General features: G+C 39.2%; 1 protein-coding gene across 1 annotated transcript in view; it reads left to right on the plus strand.

The window, feature by feature from the left end:
- Positions 1-599, plus strand: part of LOC115417579 (mucin-17-like) — a 42,173-nt gene extending 41,574 nt beyond the window's left edge. Inside the window, exon 11 of the mRNA XM_030131599.1 lies at positions 377-599. Coding sequence (XP_029987459.1) covers positions 377-599 — 223 coding nt within the window. The remainder of the gene's footprint in view (positions 1-376) is intronic.
- Positions 600-25,529: the final 24,930 nt, after the last annotated feature.

A 25,529-nucleotide genomic window follows, 5' to 3' on the forward strand; every position in this document is an offset into this window, starting at 1 on the left:
GTATCTAATTGTACACATCAGGTTTTTCAAGAAAAAAAATATTATACTGATCAAGTAGAGGGCTTCAAAACTCATGTATCAAATATGATACATTTGGCATTATAGGGTTAAAATATAATCAAATAACAAGAAACAATTTGTCCCTTATTGATTTTTTTGTTGGACATGTTATCGTCATATTAACAAAAACATTACAGAAACAATACATTTAACATATGCACCATCAGTACCACGAATGACAAAACTTCAGATGGCACCAGTGTAGGGTCTTCAGGTCCTGACTCCCTCCTGGTGCAGATGATTTTTAATGGTTTTGGGTTGTACAGGCCTGTTGTGGGGGCTGATGGTCTCCGCTGTTGTGACCGTCCCTGTCCAGAACCGGTCCCGGAGATGCTGCAGGTGGATATGCCGGTCTTGGTTGTGTGTGGTCGACCATGGCTTGGACGGTCTCTTATTGTTCCATTGGCTACATAGCGCTGCTGAAGTCAGACCACCGTGATATGATGAACATTCAGAATCCTGGTGACTTGTCTGGTGGTTCGTCCTGCCTCCAGAAGACCAACAGCCCCATCTCGGTCCCAGTCGTGTTATTTTTGTAGAAGTCATTTTAAACCAAGATTTCATGCCTTTTTCTAGAGGTGGGTCCAGCAGTGGTCACTTGAATTCACTCAGATTACAATATTTGCATGTCCAGTTACTGTTTTTAGACTCAATACTTACACCCAAAAACCAGTGAAACATGGCACAATTTCTGGTGTTGAAAATCTGCACATTGTCTTTACTCACTGCAAGTGTATTGGAAAATTAATCACAAAAAAATTCTTGTCTTGCTTTAACCCATAAAGACCCAAACAACCACTGGCAACAAAACCCATTTACTTAACTAAACTGCTTAGTATCTTCTGAACCACTAAACCTATCAATAATTGGTGTAAAATGTAGTTTGTCATCTTTTCATGGTCATCACATATGACTCATTTGGACGTTCAGAGGCTCTGTAGTGAATGTGGAAGCACCGTCATCTTCTACAACATTGATTCACCAGTAAAACCCATGGAGTTGGATCAATGACAGTCAAAGGAGACATTTGTTTTTACATTCAGTTATTAATATATTTGCTGAAAAAGTCACTTTTCCTTCAGTTTTCTCTGTTTCTTTCTTTTTTTTAACCTTTATTGAAGTGACACCAAGTGACAAAGAGATTTATGTACAGTATTATACAATATTTACATTTACATTACATCATCATAATGTGGGGGAAGGGGTTGGGGGGTTAAGATATATGGCATGTAAGATACAAAACAAACAAAATGTCAGTCAGTAATAAAAATCAGTGTCCTGTCTTGGTTGTGTTAATGTTCTGTGTGTGGTGGAGTGTGTAAGATGTGTATGTGGTGTGACTGCTGTGATGTGGGCTTCTCAAAAAACAAAAAAAACTAAAATAAAGTTTTCAGTTTTCTCTGTTTCTGATATAATAACCCAAACTTTTATCTGAGCTTTTATGAACATCTACATGATTAGTGAATTAAATACAGGAAATTACCTGATTTTCACTGGAAAAACACAAAATACAGAGGATGATATTATAATAAATGGTGGTAAATCACATAAGAACGGTTAAAATAGAGAGGAAAATTCACTTGGGAACTGCCACAAAAGTAACACTGGGTCTTTATGGGTTAAGATCAAAATTGTGTGGTGCGTTTTTAAATCCCTTGAGTGTATATAAATAAGAATAAATAATGAAAGTATTCCAGCTTTATGGGCAACGGTTAACACGTTGCATGCTAACACTGCAGTCACTGAAACAGAATCTGTGCGAAATCTCGTGCACTGTAAAATTCCACCTCAGATGTTTCCGAATAGCTGTGTTTGTCTTGTATGTTCACCCTCTTGATCTTCCTTCAGGAGGACTTGCCACTTAAGTAGTTCTCATTTTTGTTCATTACAAGTATCCTCTACAGCCATTTTTATGAGTAGCATGCCTTTCCCCAGGGACCTTTGGTCAGTGATGTTTTGTTGGTTACAATAGACCGTGAGGTAGGAGACCTGGTTTTCTGGCAAAACTTTCAGCAGCAAACCAATAACAATATAAAGGCTGTGTGTGGGTCATGGCTGCTGAGAGTGGAGCGTGGATCCAGGATGTTGTGGTTTTTCTGAATGTTTGTAGTTGAGCAAACACCATCCAGATTTTTATTTAGTGAACATACAGTATAAACACTTGAGTGGGATTTCAAATTAATTTCCCTGAAAACCTAAGTCACTTGTAAATCTCAAGGGTTCTTCACAGTTGCAGAAGTGTTCTCTCTTCAGACTGAATCAGAATCTTTATTTGGTTATGACTAAGACTCTTTGCTTTTTATGAGATGAGAAAATAGAAAAAAAGTGTAGTGCAGTGAAGTATTGAACTGAAAATATGATAACATGTAAAAGTCTATTTCCATGCATTCATTTAATTTAATTACATTTTTCATTTAACTTTTATTTAACCAGGTAGGTCCATTTAGAACCACTTCTCCTTTACAATAATGACCTGGACCAGAGGCAGCAGAACATTCATATGAAACAGTAAGAACAAAACAAAGAAATAAGTTATAAGTTACAAATGACAAGACATAACAGTGCTAAAAGAGAGTATTATTTAGAATATTTACAATATTATCGATGCACTGAATTAACAGAAACTGTTCCAAATTGTGATATGTATTATTTTCTGGAAAGGAAATGACTTATATCGAGATGTGAGACATCAGTCCCTATTTTTGTTTTTATCAGTATTTCCGACACACTGACATTTGAATGGGTTGAGTGGCCTGCTCTTGTTGTGAGCGATTAGAGGCGTGACAACCTCCCACTCCCCCCACACCCCCCTCCTCTGTGTGACCTTTTGTAGTTGTCAGTTATAGTTCAGAGAAAATTACAGCAACGGTTGTCGGCCTGTTAGAGCAGAGAGATAGAGACAGAGAGCAGAGAAAGGGCAGGAGGATGGACAGCTCCAGGACGCAAGGACTGGAGGAAGTAGAGGGGGAGAGGTGAGTGTGTCCTCCACCACGCTGTAGGTGGGAGTACATAAACCTCTTTAATCAATGATCACAGACTACACTAACAAAGTCCCACGAGCCTCCACTGAACACATTGTTCCTCCTAATCTTTTTTCCTTCCTTCTTCTGACTTTCTTTCTCTTTCTTTCTTTCTCTCCCTCCCTCATCTTTACTTTCTTCTTTTTCTTTCCTATCTTCATTCAGTGTTCGTTATCAGAGGAGTCTCAGCCCCTCTCATTCCTATTTGGCCATATATCAACGTGATAACACACTGGTATATAATTCTACACCCAGCTTTCCAATTCCCCATTGCTCTAGCCTCCAGCTAAACACAAACAGATGGGTGGACACACACACACACACACACACGTTTAGTAAAATATACGTTAGAGGCTGCATACACACAGCATGCCAAACCCAACCAGAAGTAAACCTTGCCAATGCGTCCCACACATCACAGAAGAATATGTTTCTGTCTTAATCCTTCGCTGTGAACGCTCCTCCTGACTACAGTAGGAAAATAAGGACGTTACATTAAAATGTATCTCTTAATTACTCATGTCTCATTTCCATATTTTATAAACGCTAAGACAGTGTTTACAGAAAGCTGCAGAAGCAAAAAAAAAAAAAAAAAAAAAAGTTAAAGTTAAGTAAAAATTTGTATTCAGCCCAGTGTATTCCAAAATCTGGCATGCTTCATAACCTGCATCACCGAGGGAATCCAAATAAGGAAACTTTCCAAATGGTAGAATAACAAAGAGATCTGCAAATTATGCAGTATCCCCCAAGAAGCAGTGGATTAGTGAATTTTCTACACTAGAATTTTCTCTCATTTTACTTTTGTAACATTGCAGGGATCAATTCGATTTCAAATTTGATTCAGTACAGTTAGCGATATTGCACTTTCACTTTCAGTTCCATGTGTCTCCATCCTTTTATATTAAGGTCAAGATATGTTTTACTGTTCAACAGGGAAGTCTATCTTGGTCAGTAGTGCTTTGTGCACCAGCTCCGTGATGTACTTCTGATCTCAAAAATGATCGGCAAGTTAGTTCAAGTCAGTTTCCGGGTAACTTCCTGTTCTAGTCACAACAGCGGGAAATGGACAGACAGAAAACCTTGAACGCGTCAACTGTCAGAAAAAGGAGTAATCTAATATGAGGGATACTTTTAAGTTCCAGAGAACAGTGGGTGGCTCAAATGAACATTGCTGTGTGCAACTTTGCACCGGATCAAGTCACTATAATAGTGAAACCTGCTGTTCCAGCGTCTTAGTTTCTTCTTGCGTGTTCTCATACTGTTCCTGGTCAACACACACCATGTGACTGGCTTCGTAGTCATGGTCCACAAGCACTGGGACCATAGCTTCGGCAATCTCCTCCTCAGTCTCCTCTGGGGCAGGTTCCGGACTTGATGGGTGAGTCCAGTGCCAGCCCATGTCTTATAATAATAATAATAATAATAATAATAATAATAATAATAATAATAATAATAATAATAATAATAATAATAATAATTGATTAGATTTATATAGTGCTTTTCTATGAATGCATACTCAAAGCGTGTACAGTGGATCCATTATTTATTCACTCACACATTCACACTCTGGTGGTGGTAAACTACATATGTATCCACAGCTGTCCTGGGGCAGACTGATGGAAGCGTGGCTGCCCGTTCGTGCCTACAGCCCCTCCGACCACCACCGAACATTCATACACATTCATACACCAGTGTGAGTAGCAGCACTGGAGGCAAGGAGGGTGAAGTGTCTTGCCCAAGGACACAACAGCACATGACGAGGACAGAGTGGGATTTGAACTGCCAGCTCTTCAGTTATTGGAAAACCTGCTCTACCTCCTACCCCATGGCAGTGCCAGTCTTCCTGCTGGTGTAGTTGTTCCATTCAAACAACGATGGTATGGTGTTTGTTGTTAAAACCCGTCTACCCTTAGCAGTGCTATGGACTTGATCCTTGCCCAAATGTCTGCTACATACCTTTGTTTGCTGAGTAATAACAGACCCCGTCCTTTGTATTTTGTGTATCCACTGTGCTCGAAGGATGGGGTCTTTAGGAATGCGATAGAAGCTTATTTCAAGGACTCTCTAAAACGAATGACAGTAGTCGTTCTGGAACAGTACAATAACCGCTCCCTTGACCTTCAGTTTATACTTCTGTCATTCAGTTTACAAACGTGTACCCAACCCCTCCCCTCCGCTCTGAGCCCTAAACTGAATGACACTCATTTGGGGTGAAATTATGTTGGAATAAAGCAGAATGACAATGAAGTTGGGGTGAAGAACACAGCCCAACCCCCTTCCGTCCCTGGCTTGCAGAAATCCCCTTAGTTTGATCCAAATTGGGTGCACATTTGTACACCGAATGACAGAAGTGTAAACCAAAGGGAGTGGTTATTGTACTGTACAAGAACGACTACTGTCATTCAGTTTAGGGAGTCCCTTATTTTGCTATTACACCGACTCAATCCGGTGCGAAGTGGTACACAGCAATGTTCATTCAAGCCACCCACCGTTCTCTGGAACTTAAAAGTATCCCTCATATTATATTTCCTCCTTTTTCTGACAATTGAAGCACTCCAGTTTTTCTGTCCATCCATTGCCCCGCTGTTGTGACTGGAGCAGGAAGTTAACCAGAAACTGACTTGTCGATCACTGTTGAGATCGGAAGTACATCACGGAGCTGGTGGAAACACAAATTATACAGTTGTGACACAATACTGTAATCGGATTCCATATTCAGCTGGTAGTGAACACAGATGAGAACACATATAAATACAAATATATACCAAGAGAATAAGAGACTTAAAACACACAACACAAAGCTAGAAATGTATCAATACCAAAGACATAACTTTTTTGCTGAGTGGAGTTATGGAAGTGGGGAAGAAGTAAAACTTAAACCGATTGTTTCTGCATTGACTAGTTCTGAAGGGTAATAATTAAAGGTAGGGTGGGAGATGTTTTCCTGGAGCATTTTTTACAGTGTTGCTTAAAATCCCCTTCACACCCCGATTACAACCAATTAATTAAATGCTCTAACACAAAAATTAAAAAAAATGTTATCACCTGTGGAATGGACAGAACTGAAAAAACACCAACATCATTTTGAGCACCCAATCAAAATGATTGAACAGTGATATGTCTATCAAACTCAACTGCCATTTGTCCCTCCCCCCTCTGCTCGTACCCCTCTTTGTGCATGAATCGCGTGTTCTCGGAGGCTTGGAGCACTGGTACAAGAAACGAAGCCAGAGTTTGGCTACATTAGCTATATTAGGATTCACCGGCAAACTGTTTTATCACTAACATAAATCACTAGGAAATGCAACGTTAGACAGATAGGTATGAACTGGGGCTGTTCTGTATGTGCGGAGGTGTTGGAGGAGACTGAATGAGGTATGCATGGATCGGGGCCGGAGCCGGGGTTGGAGCCCGAGCTGGAGCTGGCGAATTGTTGCTGTGCAGCGCTCATGAACCCTCGGGAACAAGAACTGCATGTGCCAGCACTCTGGAGGCGTGGCTTTGGGGAGATGTCTGAAGAAAGGAGTTTAGACTTGTATTTTCAAAATGTTGCTTGCTGGAACCATTTTTCTAAGATCTCCTACCCCACCTTTAAGATTAATTTTGTAAGATGTGTGAGCAGATCCTCATGCTGTATCCTTTTCTCTTTCCACTCATCTGCATTTAACTCATTCACTAAATCAAAATTCATCACAAAATCTGACACATAATTGTGCAGTTGTTTAAAGGTCACAGGTTAATTTTAGGTATTAGTAAATACCAGAGGTGGAGGACTTAAAGGGGTCATATTTTGCTGAACCCGCTTTTATTAGTCTTTGGTACATTTATTTGTGTATTTGGACCCTAATAGTTCAAAAAGTTTGATTTTGAACCCTCCAGGTGCTGCAATGCTACCTTTATGTTAAGTTTTTCAAAAATCGTTTTAATCCCTGCTTAATTTGTTACATCTATAGCTAGTTACATCGTGACATTTGCACATATAAGGTCAAAACTTCAGACGACCATTTTTCCGAGTACGCCATAATTGTTTGTCAGCAGCAGCGGTTGAAGTCCATACCGAAAATATGTCCAAACTTTGAGCCGATTACCTAAAATGTTCAGTTGTTGGTTGAACGGGACAGAGCAGCACAGCCAACAACCTGGAGGGGGTGGGGCCTGAAGTGGCTCATTTGCATTTAAAGGGCCAAAACAACCTTTCTGGTGTCATTACTCAGAAATAGGGTTAAAGATTGACCAGTGGAGTTGAATTAATGAAGAACCTCCAGATTCATTGACAGTTTCTTCCCCCTGGCCATCAGACTGTTGAACAGCCAAAGGAAATAGGACTTTTTCTAAATCTGCTGCTGCCCCATTAGTGCAATAAATCTGAAGCATTTTATTGCACTATGCACTTTAGTTTTTAGTCTGTTAGTCTTTTAAATTTTTTTATCTAAATTTTTATACATATACATGTGTTTACAGTATTTTAGATTATTCTTATATTTTGTGAAGTGTGTTTTTATGTATTTTTATAAACTGACACTGTGGTGAGCTAACCACCTGAAATTTCGTTTAATAAGGTACTGATGGTGCATTATTGAATGACAATAAAGTAAGTTTGAGTCAGAGTCTGAGTCTGAATTCAGACCCAAGCATATCAAATCAAGTTTTATTTATATAGCACCGAATCATAACAAAAGTTATCTCATGACGCTTTACATATCAAGTTGGTCGAAACCAGACTCTAAGCCAATTTACAGAAACCCAACAGAATCCTCCATAGCATTTACAGTTTATGTAGACCACAGGGAAATGTTTTAAAATGCATAATTCCATTTAAAAAAGCAAAATATCACTCCTTTAAGTTACATGACTTGACATGAGATAGACTTAAGTCTGTGTTTTTAAGCCTTGAGACTTACCTGACTAGGACTAACGAAAGACTTGAGTTCACTTTGTCTTGTGGCAGATGAAGAGGTTATTGTTTGATGCAATATTTGTCAGTTATTTTAAAGCAGCTTCCAATTAAAATACAGGACACAGAGAAATGAATGATGCAGTAGTATATTAAACCACTACTCATCATTGTTCATCTGGGAGACTCCTAATCGATGGCTCTATTTTTCCTGTACATAGATCATCAAAGGCTCGTATGACTTTACTGGCTTGATTCTCAACACTGAAATTTAGGACTTTCTTGACACTTAAAGGTTAACCCATAAAACTTCCCTGTTATGTGCACATATGTATCTTACCCTCACAATTTCTAAACATGTTGCAAACTATTTCTTATAACATCTTTGCATCTTTGGCTTTTTTGTGTTAAACCAAGCCCAAGTATTGTCTCCTAAATCAAACCACAGAAAGAACAAATCAGGTGTGAACTTAATTCTACTGAAACACTATAATGTGGTTATACGGTGTGTCCACAAAGTCTCTTTATAATTTAAAAAAATATATTACAGAAGCAATTGATGGGATATGTCAATCAGATTTGTTCTGTGTACTCAGTGTTAATCACATTGTGGGATCATGTGCAATTGAATCATTGGTCCATTTTTCTTCAACAACAGATCAATTACTACAAATGTTTACCTTGACTTTCTGACTGAATATGTGTCAGCACAACTGGATGACCTTCAACAAGCCACCATTTTCCAGGTAGATGGTGCACCTTCCTAAATCAAATATTTCCAGACTAGTGGATTGGAAGGGATGGCACAGTTCCATGGACACCTCGTTCACCAGATTTCTACAGGGTTATGTTAAAGATATCATGTATCTAGCAAAGATACGGGACATCAACGACCTGAAGTTAAAGATCACTGATGCCATTGACACCATTGATGAGTCTATGCTACAGTGAACATGGCAAGAAATCCAGTACCGTATTGATTTGCTTTGTGCAACTAGCGGTGTCCATACAGAGGTGGATTAAATTAGGGAAAAAACTTCAATATCTGCTTTACATTTTGTAATAATTTCCACAGATTCGTCAGCTCATTTGCATTTGTATACATTTTTTTTAAATTGTAAAGAGACTTTATCCCTTTCATGCATAGTGGTCACTACAGTGGACAGTTATTCTACAGCTGTTCTCTTGTATATTCAGGGGTTTTGTTGTTTTAGTTCCATATCACACAACACAATGGACACTTGTACATCACCTAATACTCTGCAATTCATACAATTACTGTAACTTTGCTGTTCTTGATAAACTTGATCTGCAGTAACATGTTTGTGAGTAAATCAATTTCTATTTGTTATTAGACTGTAAGTAACAGTTTTCTTAAACAAAAAGTTTTTTCATGTTATCTCCATGAAGTGAGTAATAACTAGTATTAGAGTATGATAAAAATGTGAGAAAACATCAGATTAGCTGCATTACAAAAAATTATTTCATAGTTTTCACACAGTATTTCACTTTATGAAAAATTAAATGCATGGTGTTTAGCTGAATGGACATTTTTGTAACTCCATAAAAAAAAAAAAAACAGGTTCATAAAAAAATTCAATCGCATTGTTTTTTTTCATGCCTAAAGAGGAATAAAAACACTCAGGAAAAAAATCTTGACTAAGGTCCTCATAATTCATGCATCAAAGGGTTACGGACAGTGCATATATCAAGAAATGTTGATATGAACCATATTTTTCTGTTTGAAAATCTTTGCATGTGGTCTGCAGAAACATACAATTGCCAAAATCGTACACTGGCAACAGGCTTGCGAATCGTGGCATCCAACTATTTCGCAAAACAGAGCGAAGAAGTTGATACAGTAACGTCATCCGTCTATCCAGCCTTTAAATTACCTCTGCCGGTCTCATACTCTGTCAGACAGCTGGCAAACAGGGAGTAGGATGCCTCTGAGTTATAACCGTCTTGACTCAAGCCTTGTCCTGGGCTGGAGATTGATCAGACCTCTGGCACATCAATAACACAGCAGCCAGCTCTCAACCAAATGAGAGTGTTAAATTTGGAGGAGACGGGCCAGTAGGTTGAAGTGTGTGTGTGTGTGTCTAGGTTTGGAGGGGCATCGAAGGAGATGAATGGAGACAGAGGCAGGCTGGGGTGGCATATTATCATCGTGGCTCTGTGGAAAGATGTTGAGTTTGTCTGCTGGCTGTTGGAGCCCTTGGGTTGACTGTCTGGAGCAGAGAGGGCACTCTCAACGCTGCATATAGAAGTTTATTGATTTTCCTGCCTCTCCCTCCCTGCATCTCCAATTCTTTTTCCTCTATATTCATCTTTCTTTCTTCCTCTTGTTGTGGCTTTTTTTGTGTTTCCCTCACACCCCATCTCTCCCACTTCATGTCTTTTATTACTCCTCTGCTCATTGTTATGATTGTCCCTGGCATAATGTTTTGATAGCCTCTTGAACTCCGATGGGGTACAGCACACAAGGCAGTCAATTGCCATCCAACCGGATCTGTTCCTCGTACGATCTGCAGCCTCAGCGGTGTCCTCATCACTCTGAGACTCATCACTGTCTTTAAAAAAAACGAGTCACCTCCTTTAAATCCATCCAGCACCCAATCTTTTATCCTTCCCCCTTCTTCTATTTGCCTCCCTCCTTCAAGTTTCCCTTCTTCTTCTTTCTTTTCATGGTGTAATTCACCCATTTTTCCATATCAAACACTCCTACTGAATCTAATCCCGTGCTATTGGCTGGTACTTATTAAGTGAATAGGATTTGTTAAAGAACAGCCTCAGGGACACTGGGCTCCATCGTAGTGTGGGATGAAGTCGCGTTACACACCAGTCTGTGCTGACGGAGCATAAACTCTTTGTATGCTGTTAACCACGGAAATAAAGAAGTGTTGAAAATGAGCTTACGTGCACTTTGGTGAGTATCCACTCATAACGTTTGTGTACATCACCTAGTGTCAATTATGATGAAACAAAAAGGGAGAAATCCTCTGAGTCTGGCTTTTTGTTATGGGTGGTATGACTGTGGTAATGTTTACTGATCTGTAGCCATGTTGACCTTGTCCTCAATAAGTGTTGTCTTCATGTGTTAAAGCAGAGCAGCTCATGAGTCTCATTGTCTCTACAGATTTACTCAAGTGCTGTTCACCTAAAGGTCATTACACTGAAGAGTAATATGAGAGACAAACATCTGCCTTTTCGGAAAGTGCTGTGGGTTTTAAACCATTAAAGCAGAAGGTCCAGTGGCTTCAGGGAGGGATTTTTCTGTAGAGCGGGCAAAAAAACCTTCAGCAAAATATCTGTTATCAAAGTATTTGGTGGCATTTAGGGAATGGAAAATGTTGATTTATACATGGAAAAGTCAATGAAACAAACAGCCATGTTTGTAAAGCTAATACACCATCAGAATTCAGGGTTTAATACTCTGCAGAAAGCCTGAAAAACACAGAAAAACTGTCTTAAACAGGCTTTTTTATAGCATCATAAAAATTGTTTATTGTCTTTGCTGCCACAACAAAACCAGTTGATTATTCAGCCTCTAGGAGCCCCATCACAGGCTGCTGTATTTTATTCTCTAGATTGTATGACCCAGAGCTCCCATTATGGCAGATGAATGACTGAATCTCTTCAGTGTTACTGGTGGAGGATCTGTAGTAGTGCTGAAAAACAAGTTTTGTAGTTGTTTGTTTGAATATTTTGTCATCTCACAGTCTTCTAAAGATCAGTTGGAAGGCAGACCAAAGTGCTATGTTAACTTCAGTAACACTCCAACAATAGATACTAAGCTCTAGTTTTCTGTTTCCCTCGGCACAACATATGCTTTTTAATCATGTATTTGTTTTCTTTTGTACATTGCCTGAAGCTTACATATGCATAAAAGATGGTTAAAAGGGAATTTGTTGCCTTTTTCTGACATTCAACTTTCCGTAACTTGCCATTTTGGGTTGAAAGTTTAGAACAGTCATGCTTATTGGATTATTTCTCCACTAGTCAGATATGGTGAACATTTGTCCCTTCTGGCTTTGCAGAAGGCACACTAAAATCATTTGGCTCAATGGAAAATACAAAGTTAAAAAGATGAAACCATCAGCTGCTTGTTGGGGGCCCTCATGTGCCATCATTTCCTCTGATTTTATTACTGTCATTTTCACTTAGCTGCCTCTGTAAAGCAGATAAGAAAAGGCTTCTGCTAAACCATATGTCAGCCCATTAAAAACACAGACAGTGATTCACTGAGAAGGTTTGTTTTTTTTATGTCTTCCCCAATGAATCCCTATCTGTGAGTTTTTATTGTCGGGTACAGCCTCAGGGCCCCTGTGGGTGCGTAGAGTTCTATAAAGCAACGAACAACATCACCTCTGTGTGCTACCAATTGGGAAATGAAGGGAGGGGTGCATAGAGACAGAGAGTTTGGCAGAGTGCTGTCAAAAGAAATATGATCTTATGCTTGGAGTCATTGTGTGGCTGTTCAGAGAGGGACAAACTAACCAGGTAGGGCTATGGGGGTAACCTGGACAATAGAGCATTCAGACCCGATCAGATCAGACATCAGGAAGCTGCTTCCACTCAATGAAAGATTATTTCGCTTCTGCCTCTGTATCCAACACGACTGTCCTCTTAGAGGGCAGAGAAAGGAGACGAACCACAGGTTGACAGCCATGTTGTTTTTCAGATCAGTTTTTCTCCAACACACCGCCTCTATTACCTCTAAACAATAAAGATCTGGAAAGAGATTTATTACATCGTGAAACCCCGCTCGCCAGACATAATGGAAGAAGGAGGTGGGGTCTATTATGCATATAAAAAGACTTGAATAACAGCATCCATGAGATGTTTAGCATTTTCATTCTCCATTTACAGTCAGACACACACATATGAGTCTGTGATTGAGCCGGTCACACATGCAGGCACACGCTGTCGAAAATGGAGCTGCCTGCCATCAAGGTTAACAGTGAAATGTATGATTTTGAATTGGGGTATTTTCGAGCTCCAGAGGAGTGGCAGCAGAGAGGATGAGTGCACCCAGCTGGGGGTGCAGAGCTGCCAGATTTCCTGACTGCCTTCACTCACTCTCACCGACTCTGAACGGGGGGTGTTTTGCTCCCAGCGTCAGTCACAACGCATCATGCAGCATGTAGCCCACGGCGGGTGGAGGGGTGATGGGGTCCCTACACACTAGGGCATGTCAGAAAGACCCCCAGATCATGTCCACTGGGGAGGATTCACAGACGGGAAAAATACAGTCCTAAAAAAAAAAAGATTGTATGGCTACAAGGGTGTAAGCCACACAATACTGGTGAGCTATAAAAACAAATAAAATGTCTCCAAATTGTGATGTGGCTTAGAGGAAATTTGGGAAGTAAGCAAGCGCTTCTTTTCAGAGTATCTCCTGGCAGAGGCACTGAGAGGTCATGTAAAGTAGTTCTTCTTTGTTGAGTTTTTAACATGTCTCCAGGCAGACCATCTTGCCCATACTGTAGCTCACTTCCTCTAATAGCGCTGCTTTGCTGTCAGAAAAACTTCTTGATAGTTAACCACAATGGAATACAAACAGGCAGGTAGGAAAGAGAGCATGAGATCCTAAATCTGTCTCTGTGTGAGAAAAAATGCTTCTTCATGTCTGCTTTTTTCTCTGCGATGCAGTGTTCATCTGTATCACAGTATTCCCAACAAAGTGACTAAAAGGATAGGTTATGTGGGATGATATGTGTGGATGCATTTAGAGCAGCACAATATATTGATTGAGCATCGACATCGTGATATACATGTGTGCAATAGTCACATCTCAGGTCCTGCAATGTAGACGGCAAATAAACTCAGTGTGTTCACATCTAATTTCAAGGGTATGTGACACACATTGCACACAGCGATCCACCAATCACAATGTTTCTTAATCAGTTTAGAGTGAGTTGCTGGTAACAAAACTGAAAAATGAGCAATGAAAAAGAAAAAATCACCATAAACGAAAACTTGGTGCCAAAAAGAAAAGCAACTTCAGTTATCTGGAATTATTTCAGCTACAAGAAGGATGATATTGAGACACGTGTTGTGTGGCGACAGTGTCTACCACCTGTTGCCACAACGAGAGGGAACACAACTAATTAGTTTGACCATTTACGTCGGCACCACACAGCGATTATATCCTCCTGAGTATTTTTTTTATATCGCAATATGTATCGCAGGGTTCCGAAAAATCACAGTGTACGTTTTTTCCAATATCATGCAGCCCTTAAATGCATTAGTTGTTTTTATTTATGCCTCGACATAGGTAGAATATCAATAGGTGACATAGTAATTAAGCTTTGTCTTCTCAGCCAATCGCATCATTATACTCATGACTTTAAGCAGCTGTGCCAGTCACAGTAGGACAGGATGGAAATGGCTCACCAAAGGGAGAGCCGGGTGTAAATCAGCTTCTCCATGTAGCAGAATAATGGTGTTCAGTGAGCTGCAGTCTGGCAAGACACGAAAAAAGACTGTGCCTAAAATCATACTGAAAGCAGATGATGTGCCGCTGAGACAATGGAAGTTAGATCCCTTTGTTTTTCCATCTCTAATAACGCATCGATTTATTTTCAAATATAAATGATAGGTTCTGTCTAAATGTATATTGCACATTTTAACTGAATACTCAGCAATTTGGAGAAAGGAAAATCCAGATTTGTGCTTCTTTCCGTCACTACTGTAGTGTGAATATTAAGAGGTGGTTCTGCATCATCGTCATCAGCATCAGCATCATGGATGGTATTCCCATTAAAGTAGTGTTCCCTACTATAACATACAACCTGAACTCATGATAGGCATAAGGTCTGTGCACTTACAGGGAGGTGATGGCTGTTGTCCTTGTCCAGAACCAAACCAAACCTACAGTAGCCGACAAGGGCAAACACACCGCACACGGCCCAATGTGTACACAAAATGATGCAAATTCACAAATTCAAACACAAGTCTAAACGAGATACAAAAAGAGGAACGTGGTGCAAATGAAAACAGTGCTGCAAGAAACAAAAACAAATGCATAGTCATCCATGCATGGCAATAGAGAAACGATGCAGAGCACAAAACAATGCAAACCGAGAAAACATCTGCAAATGAAAAATGCTGCATAACCAGCCACTACAATGGAAGTGCTCCAAACCTGCCGCCAGCCAGCGTAGAACAGTGATATATTTATAGACAACAGATTGGCGTACAATATAATCAATAAAAGTCACATGACCACTACACCGTAACTTCAATTTGTTCCCACTGTAGTTTGAAACACTGTCAGTCAGCTGTTCTCCGTCTCTCTCTCCATCCTGTCTGTCTCTCCATTGAGCTGTTCTGCTGACAGCGCCCCCTACAGGTTTGGGGCACTTCTGTTGTAGTGACTGGTTATGCAGGGTTTTTCATTTGCAGATGTTTCCTGGTTTTGTATCATTTTGTGCTTTGTATCGTTTCTCTATTGCAGAGCATTGGATGATTATGTATTTGTTTTTGTTTTTTGCAGTGGTGTTTTTTCACTTGCATCACATCCCTCTTTTGTACCTCATTTAGACTTGTGAATGAGTTTATGAATTTGCATCATTTCTGTACTTGCAGCTGTTTTCTCTAACTGAGGACGCATTGGATCGTTGCAGTGTGTTTGTCCCTTGTCAGCCACCGTACAAACTCTGGTCTGGATCATATACAACATTACTGACTCTTGAACCGTGTGTCAAAGCCTCTGTTTATTATTCTTTCTGCAGCTCCTTCTGTGTTGTTACCATCTTATGTGGTCACTTTTTTTTTTTGCAAACATCTGCTGTAGATGCCTCACTGCTCCACACATGCAGACAGACATAATTATTTACTAAATCTATGTCCTTCACCAGAAGTATATAGAGGGTTTTTAATTTTCAGTGTTTCCACTTGTTTTGTCTGTGCAAATTGAAGACGAGTTTATTTACACTATATTGCCAAAAGTATTGGTTCACCCATCCAAATAATCAGAATCAGGTGTTCCAATCACTTCCATGGCCACAGGTGTATAAAATCAAGCACCTAGGCATGCAGACTGCTTTTACAAACATTTGTGAAAGAATGGGTCGCTCTCGGGAGCTCAGTGAATTCCAGCGTGGAACTGTGATAGGATGCCACATGTGCAACAATCCAGTCGTGAAATTTCCTCGCTCCTAAATATTCCACAGTCAACTGTCAGCTGTATTATAAGAAAGTGGAAGTGTTTGGGAACGACAGCAACTCAGCCACGAAGTGGTAGGCCACGTAAACTGACGGAGCGGGGTCAGCGGATGCTGAGGCGCATAGTGCGAAGAGGTCGCCAACTTTCTGCAGAGTCAATCGCTACAGACCTCCATACTTCATGTGGCCTTCCGATTAGCTCCAGAACAGTGCGCAGAGAGCTTCATGGAATGGGTTTCCATGGCCGAGCAGCTGCATCCAAGCCATACATCACCAACTGCAATGCAAAGCGCCAGATGCAGTGGTGTAAAGCACGCCGCCACTGGACTCTAGAGCAGTGGAGGCACGTTCTCTGGAGTGACCAATTGCGCTTCTCCATCTGGCAATCTGATGGACAGGTCTGGGTTGGCGGTTGCCAGGAGAACGATACTTGTCGGACCGCATTGTGCCAAGTGTAAAGTTTGGTGGAGGGGGGATTATGGTGTGGGGTTGTTTTCAGGAGCTGGGCTTGGCCCCTTAGTTCCAGTGAAAGGAATGCTTCAGCATACCAAGACATTTTGGACAATTCCATGCTCCCAACTTTGTGGGAACAGTTTGGAGCTGGCCCCTTCCTCTTCCAACATGACTGTGCACCAGTGCACAAAGCAACGGTCCTTAAAGACATGGATGACAGAGTCTGTGGATGAACTGGACTGGCCTGCACAGAGTCCTGACCTCAACCCCATAGAACACCTTGGGATGAATTAGAGCGGAGACTGAGAGCCAGGCCTTCTGTCCAACATCAGTGTGTGACCTCACAAATGCGCTTCTGGAAGAATGGTCCAAAATTCCCAAGAACACACTCCTAAACCTTGTGGACAGCCTTCCCAGAAGAGTTGAAGCTGTTATAGCTGCAAAGGGTGGACCCACGTCATATTGAACCCCATAGACTAGGAATGGGATGTTACTTAAATTCATATGTGAGTCAAGGCAGGTGAGCAAATACTTTTGGCAATATAGTGTATATTGCACTGTTCGCAGAAAGATTTCACAAAGTGCTTAACATAAAATCGAAGTAAGACACATAAGCAGTAAAAACACACAGTTACATACACAGACACAGGCATAAAATATAAAACCAAAGGGTCATAAAACCACCCTTAGCTAAAAGCCTATCTCAAGTAGGGATGAGAATTGAGAACCGGTTCTTTTGAGAACTGGTTCCTGGAAGCTCAATTCCTTGGAATCGTTTTGCCTGCTTGCTTAACAATTCAGCTCATCGATTCCACCTTCGTTGCACATGCGTGATGACGTCACATGTACACTGCATTGTTTTGGTTTAGAATGTAGCCAACATTGGCGTCAAGGCAGAAACGCTCCAAAGTATGGCTATATTTAACGCGGAAAAGATGACAGCAGGGCCACTTGTAACACTTGCAAAGCTTCCATTTCTTCAAAGGGGAGAAATCCCTCCAATATGTTAAAACATTTGTCCACACAGCATGCAGTTTATTAGCAGAAATGTCACATGTTTGATATGCTACTCAGCAACACTTGTGAATCAAGCAAACACAAGGCTGGTTCTAACGTCCTGCCCCCCAAATAAAAGTTTCTGAAGGCAGGGAAAAGGAAAATGAGGTACATGACAGCGGGAGACATAGAGGAATTAGTAAAGCATCTTAAGTTTCACTTCCATTTTGTACGGTCGTATGGTGTGACCCCCCGAACCGGGCCCGGCGTCATCTGTTATTATTATTTGTGCATACTGTATATTTTCTGTGCAGAGATGGAAATATAAAAGACAGTTAATGCAAACAAACCCGTTTGTACTCTTATTCCCTCACCCAAGGGAGTCGATAAGAAAGTCAGATCGATAAGCAAAATCAATAATGGAATCGAAATTTGTTAATTCTTGTCTTAAATTGCTTTTTAAAAGACTCCATCGAGTTTAAGGTGCGAAGTGTCAGTGGCACGGATTATATCTTGCATGATGAAAATTAAAAGCTTTATCTTCCAAGTTTAACACATTAACCTTTGTGGTGAATTTGCAGTGAGTTACAGATGGTTGTAGATGATATGAACTCAGTCTCTATTGATGATTTTGTGCTCACACTTTGTGAAGCTCATGTCCTGCTACATTTAGATGGATGTAGAGGATTTAATTACAGTCTAAGAATAGGTGGTGGATGAAGGATAATGCTGAGGCTCTTGCAGTTTGGACTGAATTTACTGGCTCTGATCACATGTTGCATTTTTAGGTGGAAGAATAGTTGGAGGACATCCATCAAATCTCTGTTATTCAGTGTAATTAGTAGAGGCAGGATATAACAAAGTACTTTCATTCAAGGTACTGGGCTAGTAATGGTTCCCTGAAAGTACTACTCAGATGAATATTTCTGTTCCTTCTTTCATTTCACTGTTGTGTCCATCATTGCTTTGAAGGACCCCCTCGCTACATGAAAGTGGCCAAATTTTGACAAAAACATACATCTTTTTACTTGCTGTTTTGTTTTGTAGACATTTAGTCATTGTTTATACTCAGCTCCATAAGCATATGTTCCTCCCAAAGAGCTTTTTTTGCGAAGTTGCTGTCATCCTGCACTCAAAAACTAACCAAATAAACCATATAACTTTTAGAACTTCTAATTCAGAATGCTGGATGCTGAGATAGGTCTGACTATGGGAAACTACTGTTCTAATTTTTAGGTACTTGTCACTTTTCACATCACGGTTTGTTGTATCACATATCTATAAATCAACAGATATGGAATGGTTTATGATGAACTGAATTGTCCTTTTATGTGTGAGAAAGTTCTCCCTCTTACTCTAGTGAAGCTCTTTAAAAAGCCTCTCAGATTAGCTGGATTATTATCATTGTCACTGTTGATTATTGTGATTAGTTGCATTGTCACAACTGTAAATAGGGCCATTTTTCTGAGCTTATGAACTGTTTACTCACTCATGAATGCAGCTGAAATAGAAATATTAATCAACTATCAGGGTCCGATCAAGCGATAAGTGAACATCAACATGGAAAAGTACATTTGCACACATCATTTATCAAATCAGCTAATTTTTTAGCAAAAGCTCTCTATTTAATGGAACTGTTATCCTTTTTAAAATACCACTTGTAGAAAAAAGTTACAACCGATTTTATAGCTCAAATTTGATGCTAAAAATTATATTTAAAAAATTTGAAAATGTATTCAATCTGTTGATTATATAGATAATTAAGTTTTCAAGTATTAGCAGTAGATTTTCATTATTTTATGAATATTATTGATATTTATGAGTTTGAACATTTTGTGAGTTGCTTAAAAAGCCCCTGTCCATGTGTTACCACAAAAATACCAATTTTTAATTTTTCAAGTTACTCTATAATTCAGGTATTTGAGTGAAACTGTCAGAAAGTAATGATCTTTGATACATTTTGGGTGATGCATACAATGGTAAAGAGTCGTCCACGTGTTACCATGGCAACCTGTCGACATGTTACCACATTCTCATGTCAATAAAACAGACTTTTCAATATTTACTCCACAATTATTTTTCAGCCATAGTTGAACATAATGTCTGAAAGGTTTTGTCCTACTTGATATCAATTTATGTCCAGAACCACATGTTTTGAATGTTTGCATGAACCACAAATATCGATGTCTGTTTCAAGTCCATGTGTTACGAGCAGTAATTTGACATTTTTCACTTAAAATGTTATCTCCCAAATTTTGTTATACATAATGTTAAAGTGCTTATACAATACCTACTCAAATATGTATAATACAGGCATAGAAGCTTACATGACAGAGACTGTTGAACACCAAATGTGTCCATGTGTTACCGCTTGATCGGACCCTTGAGTATATAGTTCAGTGATAATGTTTCATAGTTGTATTGATAATTACCACATTTTATAAGCAGTAATTTGGTTTTGGTTTGCGGGTGTTTATATTATTTGTCAGTATATAGACATGTGTGAACATGCACCACACACCGAAATTAACCTTCTGTTTTTAACCCATTACCAGAACATGTAGGAACACTCCACACTGCAGACTAGGAGCAGTGGGCTTCTCATATCAACCACCTGGGGAGCAAAATCAGGGGATACATGATTGCTCAAGGGCACATCAGCCAAAAACTTTTTTCTGCCAGCCTGGGGAATCGGACCTGCACCACCTCGGTTGCAAGCTAACTCTCCAGCCTTCTAGGCTACATTACTAAATCAGTTAAACTTCCTCTGTTTGTGCTACTTTGAAGCAGCTCCCTATCATTTGACTTGACCTTTAGTTAATACTCTCTACATCAATGGTTCCCAAATTTTTCTGTCTCCATGACCCATTTAACATCACAAATTTCTGGCAACCTCAGGCATTCAAAACTGAGACTTTTTTTTTTTTTTTTTTTTGCTTAAAATGAACTTGTTTTTTGATAATGTAATGGTTTGCTATACTATGATGCAAATGAAGGTTAATTTTAGATGACATTTCGTCTATATAATGAATATTATTATGGATGGAGGCTGAAAAGCCAGGTGTTAGATTACTGCACAAAGTGAGAATTTTTTTTTCCTTGGTCAGGATATGTACAGTCAGTCCAGGTTAGCCAGTGAAAACAAAATAAGGTTTCATTACCTTAGCCAACAGGTACAATTGTTCAAGTTGAGCCAATAGGGAAGAAGATGGGCATTCTGGACTCTGTTCACGTCTTGTGATAATTGCTGCTGCATTAAAAAAAGCACTTGGCAGGAAATACTTCTCAATTAAAAATTGCCTGATTCCACTTAATTTTGAATTCACTCAATATTCTCTGTGTTTGGAATTAAATAAACAGAATTTTGATGTTTTATTTAACTACAATGAGTAGATTTTATTCCAAACATTTTTATTTGAAATTTAACAAAATAATTGCCACAAAAACACAATATTGAATATATTTTACCTAATACATTAATTAAAATCTGCATGACCACAGAGTCATTTATTACAGTGCATTTACAAGGTTGCAAATTAATACTGAACAAACAATAACTCCAACTATGAATTATGAAAGAGCTGCAGCATCTGAAACCGACCACAATGAACATTTGAAAGATAAACAGTACCACAGTGCTTCAGTTTCAGCTTCACAGTTTGTCATGTCTTTTATGTACTGTGATTGTCTCTTAACTCACTATATATTTTTTATTAATACGTTTTTTAAATTTATTTATTTACCCCATTTGAATTCCAGGCAACCCCACGGGGGGTCCCAACCCCAAGGTTGAAAACCACTGCTCTACACACTACAGACTTTAAACACACTGCCCCATTTGTCCTTGTGGTTCTTGACGTAGTTTGTCTCCTGGTGTCAGCCTCCTTGTATCACCCACCTTAGAGCTTTACTCCGCACACTTCTATTGACTTGATCATATGTGTATTATTGTGATTCTGGTTCTTTTTATCTATATCAATACATGTCACAATATGAATATTTCATATCAGTGACAGTGATGAGTACATGTTTTGTTTTGTTTTTTCTATCCACATTGTGACTATGACACACTGCTGGATAATTAAAAGTAGGGTTATGCTGCTGATTCAGTATTCTTATTTCACAAAACCCTGGAAATGAGAGGAGAGACACATTGAAGAGAAAAGGATTAAAATCCAAAGTGGATAGAATGTGTTTGTGATGATAAGCCAGGATGGATTATTTTCCTGCCACTCCGACAGCCCAGATAATGTAATTTATTTAGGGCGAATGGAGACGCTACAAGTGCCGCTCTTGTAACAATAGAACCTCAATTTCTTCGTCAGTGTCGCCGTGCGGCCCTGCTGATTGGACTGTATTGAATTGCTGGCATGTTACTCCTTCCTGGTCGTCTCCTGGCTGATTCAGTGTGACGCTCGGTCCACGAGGTGCTCACTAAGAGTGCAGCGGCTGCTTTCTGCCGTCTCAGGCTTCAGGCACTGTGGCTAATTGCAAACGTCATGCCTTTTCATAGTTTGTGTGTGTGCATGTGTGGAAGTGTGTGTGTGTGTGTGTTTTTCTGTGTTTGCTTGTGCAGAACGAGCAAAACATTTTACGCAGTTTAGAAAGGGTGAAATTGAAAATGAAAGTTAGATTTGCTTACTGTAGAAGTTTTTTTTTCCAATATCTTTTCCTTTTGCATCTTCACAACCCCCTCCCTTTTATATCACATACACCTGCAGGGTTGATTTACATCTAATAGCACTAAATAGTAAATAAATAATAACTTGGAACCGTTTAATGTTTTGGCAAGGTAGACTGAGTCATTTGAGTAATGCAGTGTTGATTTCGACTTTCAGTGTGCTCAGTAATAATGGATGCACTAGTTTAATTGATTACATCTGAAATTTTTCTAGGGCTGTGGTTGACATTTCAAACTGTCGTGCGTGTGTGCGCAGTGTTATTTTCACCCTTTTCACCCCCGGACATAAACACACACACACACACACACACACACACACACACACCTACACACACAGGTGTATTTGCAGGCAGACACAGGGCACAGCATGTGGTCAGACAGACAGAAATAGCTGCTCTCTTCCCTGCAATGCTCATCAATCCTAGTTGGTCTGCACAGGTCCTGTACTGTAATCACATTGCTACACCTGCTTCATGTACAACCTTCCATCTAAGATATGAGAACATGTTTTATAGGTGCAGGGGTGGGGGGGGGTTCTATTTCAGTAGTTATGGAAGTACTTCTACCATACTGGGAAAGTCCTGCATTCAAAACCTGATCTGATTTGTCTAATAGTGTGAACATGTCAATGATTGTCATGAAACTCTTATTTTAGCCATCTTAATAACCCAAAATCAAGTTTTTTTACGCACTCCTAAGCAAGGTTATTATCGTTAACGAAAACTAACGAAATGACGAAAACTAGAATTGTAAAAACATTTTGTTAACTGAAATAAATAAAAAGTATAACTGAAAGAAAAAAAACAATGACTAACTAAAACTGTATTGTGTTTACAAAACTAACTAAATCGTATTAAAATTATGGATAAAATTCCCTTTGTTTTCGTCTTGTCAATGTCGGATCGATATGAAATCGATTTATTTCCCTCAAGCAATTTTAGCTGCTGGCACCATATGATTTAAGGGTCCGTCACTTGTGTTCATTGTGGTTTCCAGTCATCTTCTGGTCCCCACTCTACCTGGAAACATGGAGACTAAAGTTGGGAGAAAGCAGCAGAGTCCTGTCTGGGATTTATTTGAATACGACGGAGAAGAAGAGAAAAGATGTAAAAAACTAAAACTAAACTAAAACTAAGCATTTAGAAAATAACAAAAACTAATAAAAACTAGCAAACCTGCTCTAAAAACGAATTAAAACTAACTGAATTAGAGAAAAAAAGTCAAAACTAAATAAAACTAAACTATAATGAAAATCCAAAACTATTAGAACCTTGCTCCTAAGTGATAGGGAATTTTCTGGGGGTAGGTGTAGAAAGGCACTGAACATTGAGGAACACCCAGAAGACTCTTTGGATGTATTTCACTTAAAGGAGTGATTTGCTTTTTAAAATGAAAGTATGCATTTTAAAACATTTCCCTGTGGTCTGCATAAACTATAAATGCTATGCTTGAGTCTGAATTCTTCATTAATTCAACTCCACAGGTCCATCTTTAACCCTATTTTGAGTAATGACACCAGAAAGGTTGTTTTGAGCGCTGGCCCTTTAAATGCAAATGGGACACTTTATGCCCCTCCCCCTCCAGGTCGTTGACCGTGTTGCTCTGTCCCGTTCAACCAACAACTGAACATTTTGGGTAATGGGCTTGAAGTTTGGACATATTTTCGGTATGGACTACAACCGCTGCTGCTGACAAACAATTATGAGAAATGTTCGCCCGAAGTCTTGACCGCATATATGCAAATGTTGTGACGTAACTAGTTATAGATGTAACAAATTAACCCATAAAGACCCAAATATCCACCATCTGCCAAAATTATTCATGATATAAACTGTTTAATCCCTGTTGATCCATATGTAAATAACTGGTGTTAAATACAGTTTGTCATCTTTTCATGGTCATCAGATATGACCCATTTGGATGTTCAGAGACTCCGTAGTGAACGTGGAAACACTTTCATCTTCTTCTAAAATGATTCACTAGTAAAACCCATGGAGTTGGATCAATGACAGTGGATGCACACACTGGGTTTATGTTCAGATAATAATAGATTGTGCTGAAAAAGTCACTTTTTCTTCAGTTTTCTCTAAAATTGATATAATAATCCTCAACTTTACGCTGAGCTTTTATGAACATCTACATTATGAGCAAATTAAATGTTGGAAAATACCAGATTTTCACTGAAAAAAAAAAACACAGAAGATAATATTACAATAAATGGTGATAAACCACTTAAGGACGGTTAAATATAGAGAAAAATTAATTTTGGAACTGCCACAAATGTCACACTGGGTCCTTATGGGTTAAGAAGGAATTAAAACAGGTTGTAGAAATCCACTTGATTTTGCCAAAATGAATCTAAAGATAGCTTTGCAGCACCTGGAAGGCTCAAATTCAAACTTTTTGAACTATTAGGGTCCAAATACACAAATAAATGTACCAAAGACAAATAAAAGTGGGTTTAGCAAAATGTGACCCCTTTAAAGCATGTACTGTAACAAGCCCATTAGAAGAGCAAATGCGCAATATAGGAGATTTAAGAATCTGACTGTAACTGTCCTTCCCACTGTACAAACTTTATATAGTATAAATATTATAACTCAGTCACTGGTCCAAGATGGAGAATGGCATGAGTGTGTTTTTTCATATTTGGTCAAATATATACACATTCCTGAAGGAGAAAGAGGCTTTAGACACAATATATTCATGAACCTTGGGTAGTAGATGTATTTTCTGCAAATCTAAAAAGAGGATAGAGTGCAAGTCAGTCCCTGATCTCACAACTAAAAGATGGTTAGGGCCACGGGATGAAGTAAAATTTCTCTAACGCACTGTGTTCTGAGTCTCCAGTGTCTCTGCAGGCCTGCTCAGAAAACTCCCTATCACTAACCAAACCATAAATATGGAATTATGACAGCCCAAATGCAGCACTTTCTTTCTAACTTTCATTTTCTAATGCATTCATCAGTATTTAATGTATAATTTTGGAGTCAGAAAACATAACCTATGCTGTTCTTGAGGCTTCAGGACATATTGGTTTTTATTATAAGTGATGTTTTTGGATTCTTATTTTTATTTTCTGTACATTTTAAAGGTGGAACATCCTTTTCCTATTTTATATATTGTTTAATGTAGTTTAATGTACATCAGTGTGTCTTATTGAAAAAGTTCATCATATGTTGTGGGAACCATTTAACCATAGGCTTTTTAAAGAGTTTATTTCCCTTAAGAAGGAGAAGAATTTTTCAACCCA

Source organism: Sphaeramia orbicularis, chromosome 4 (genome assembly GCF_902148855.1).
Source record: "Sphaeramia orbicularis chromosome 4, fSphaOr1.1, whole genome shotgun sequence".
In the NCBI taxonomy this organism is placed as follows: domain Eukaryota; kingdom Metazoa; phylum Chordata; class Actinopteri; order Kurtiformes; family Apogonidae; genus Sphaeramia; species Sphaeramia orbicularis.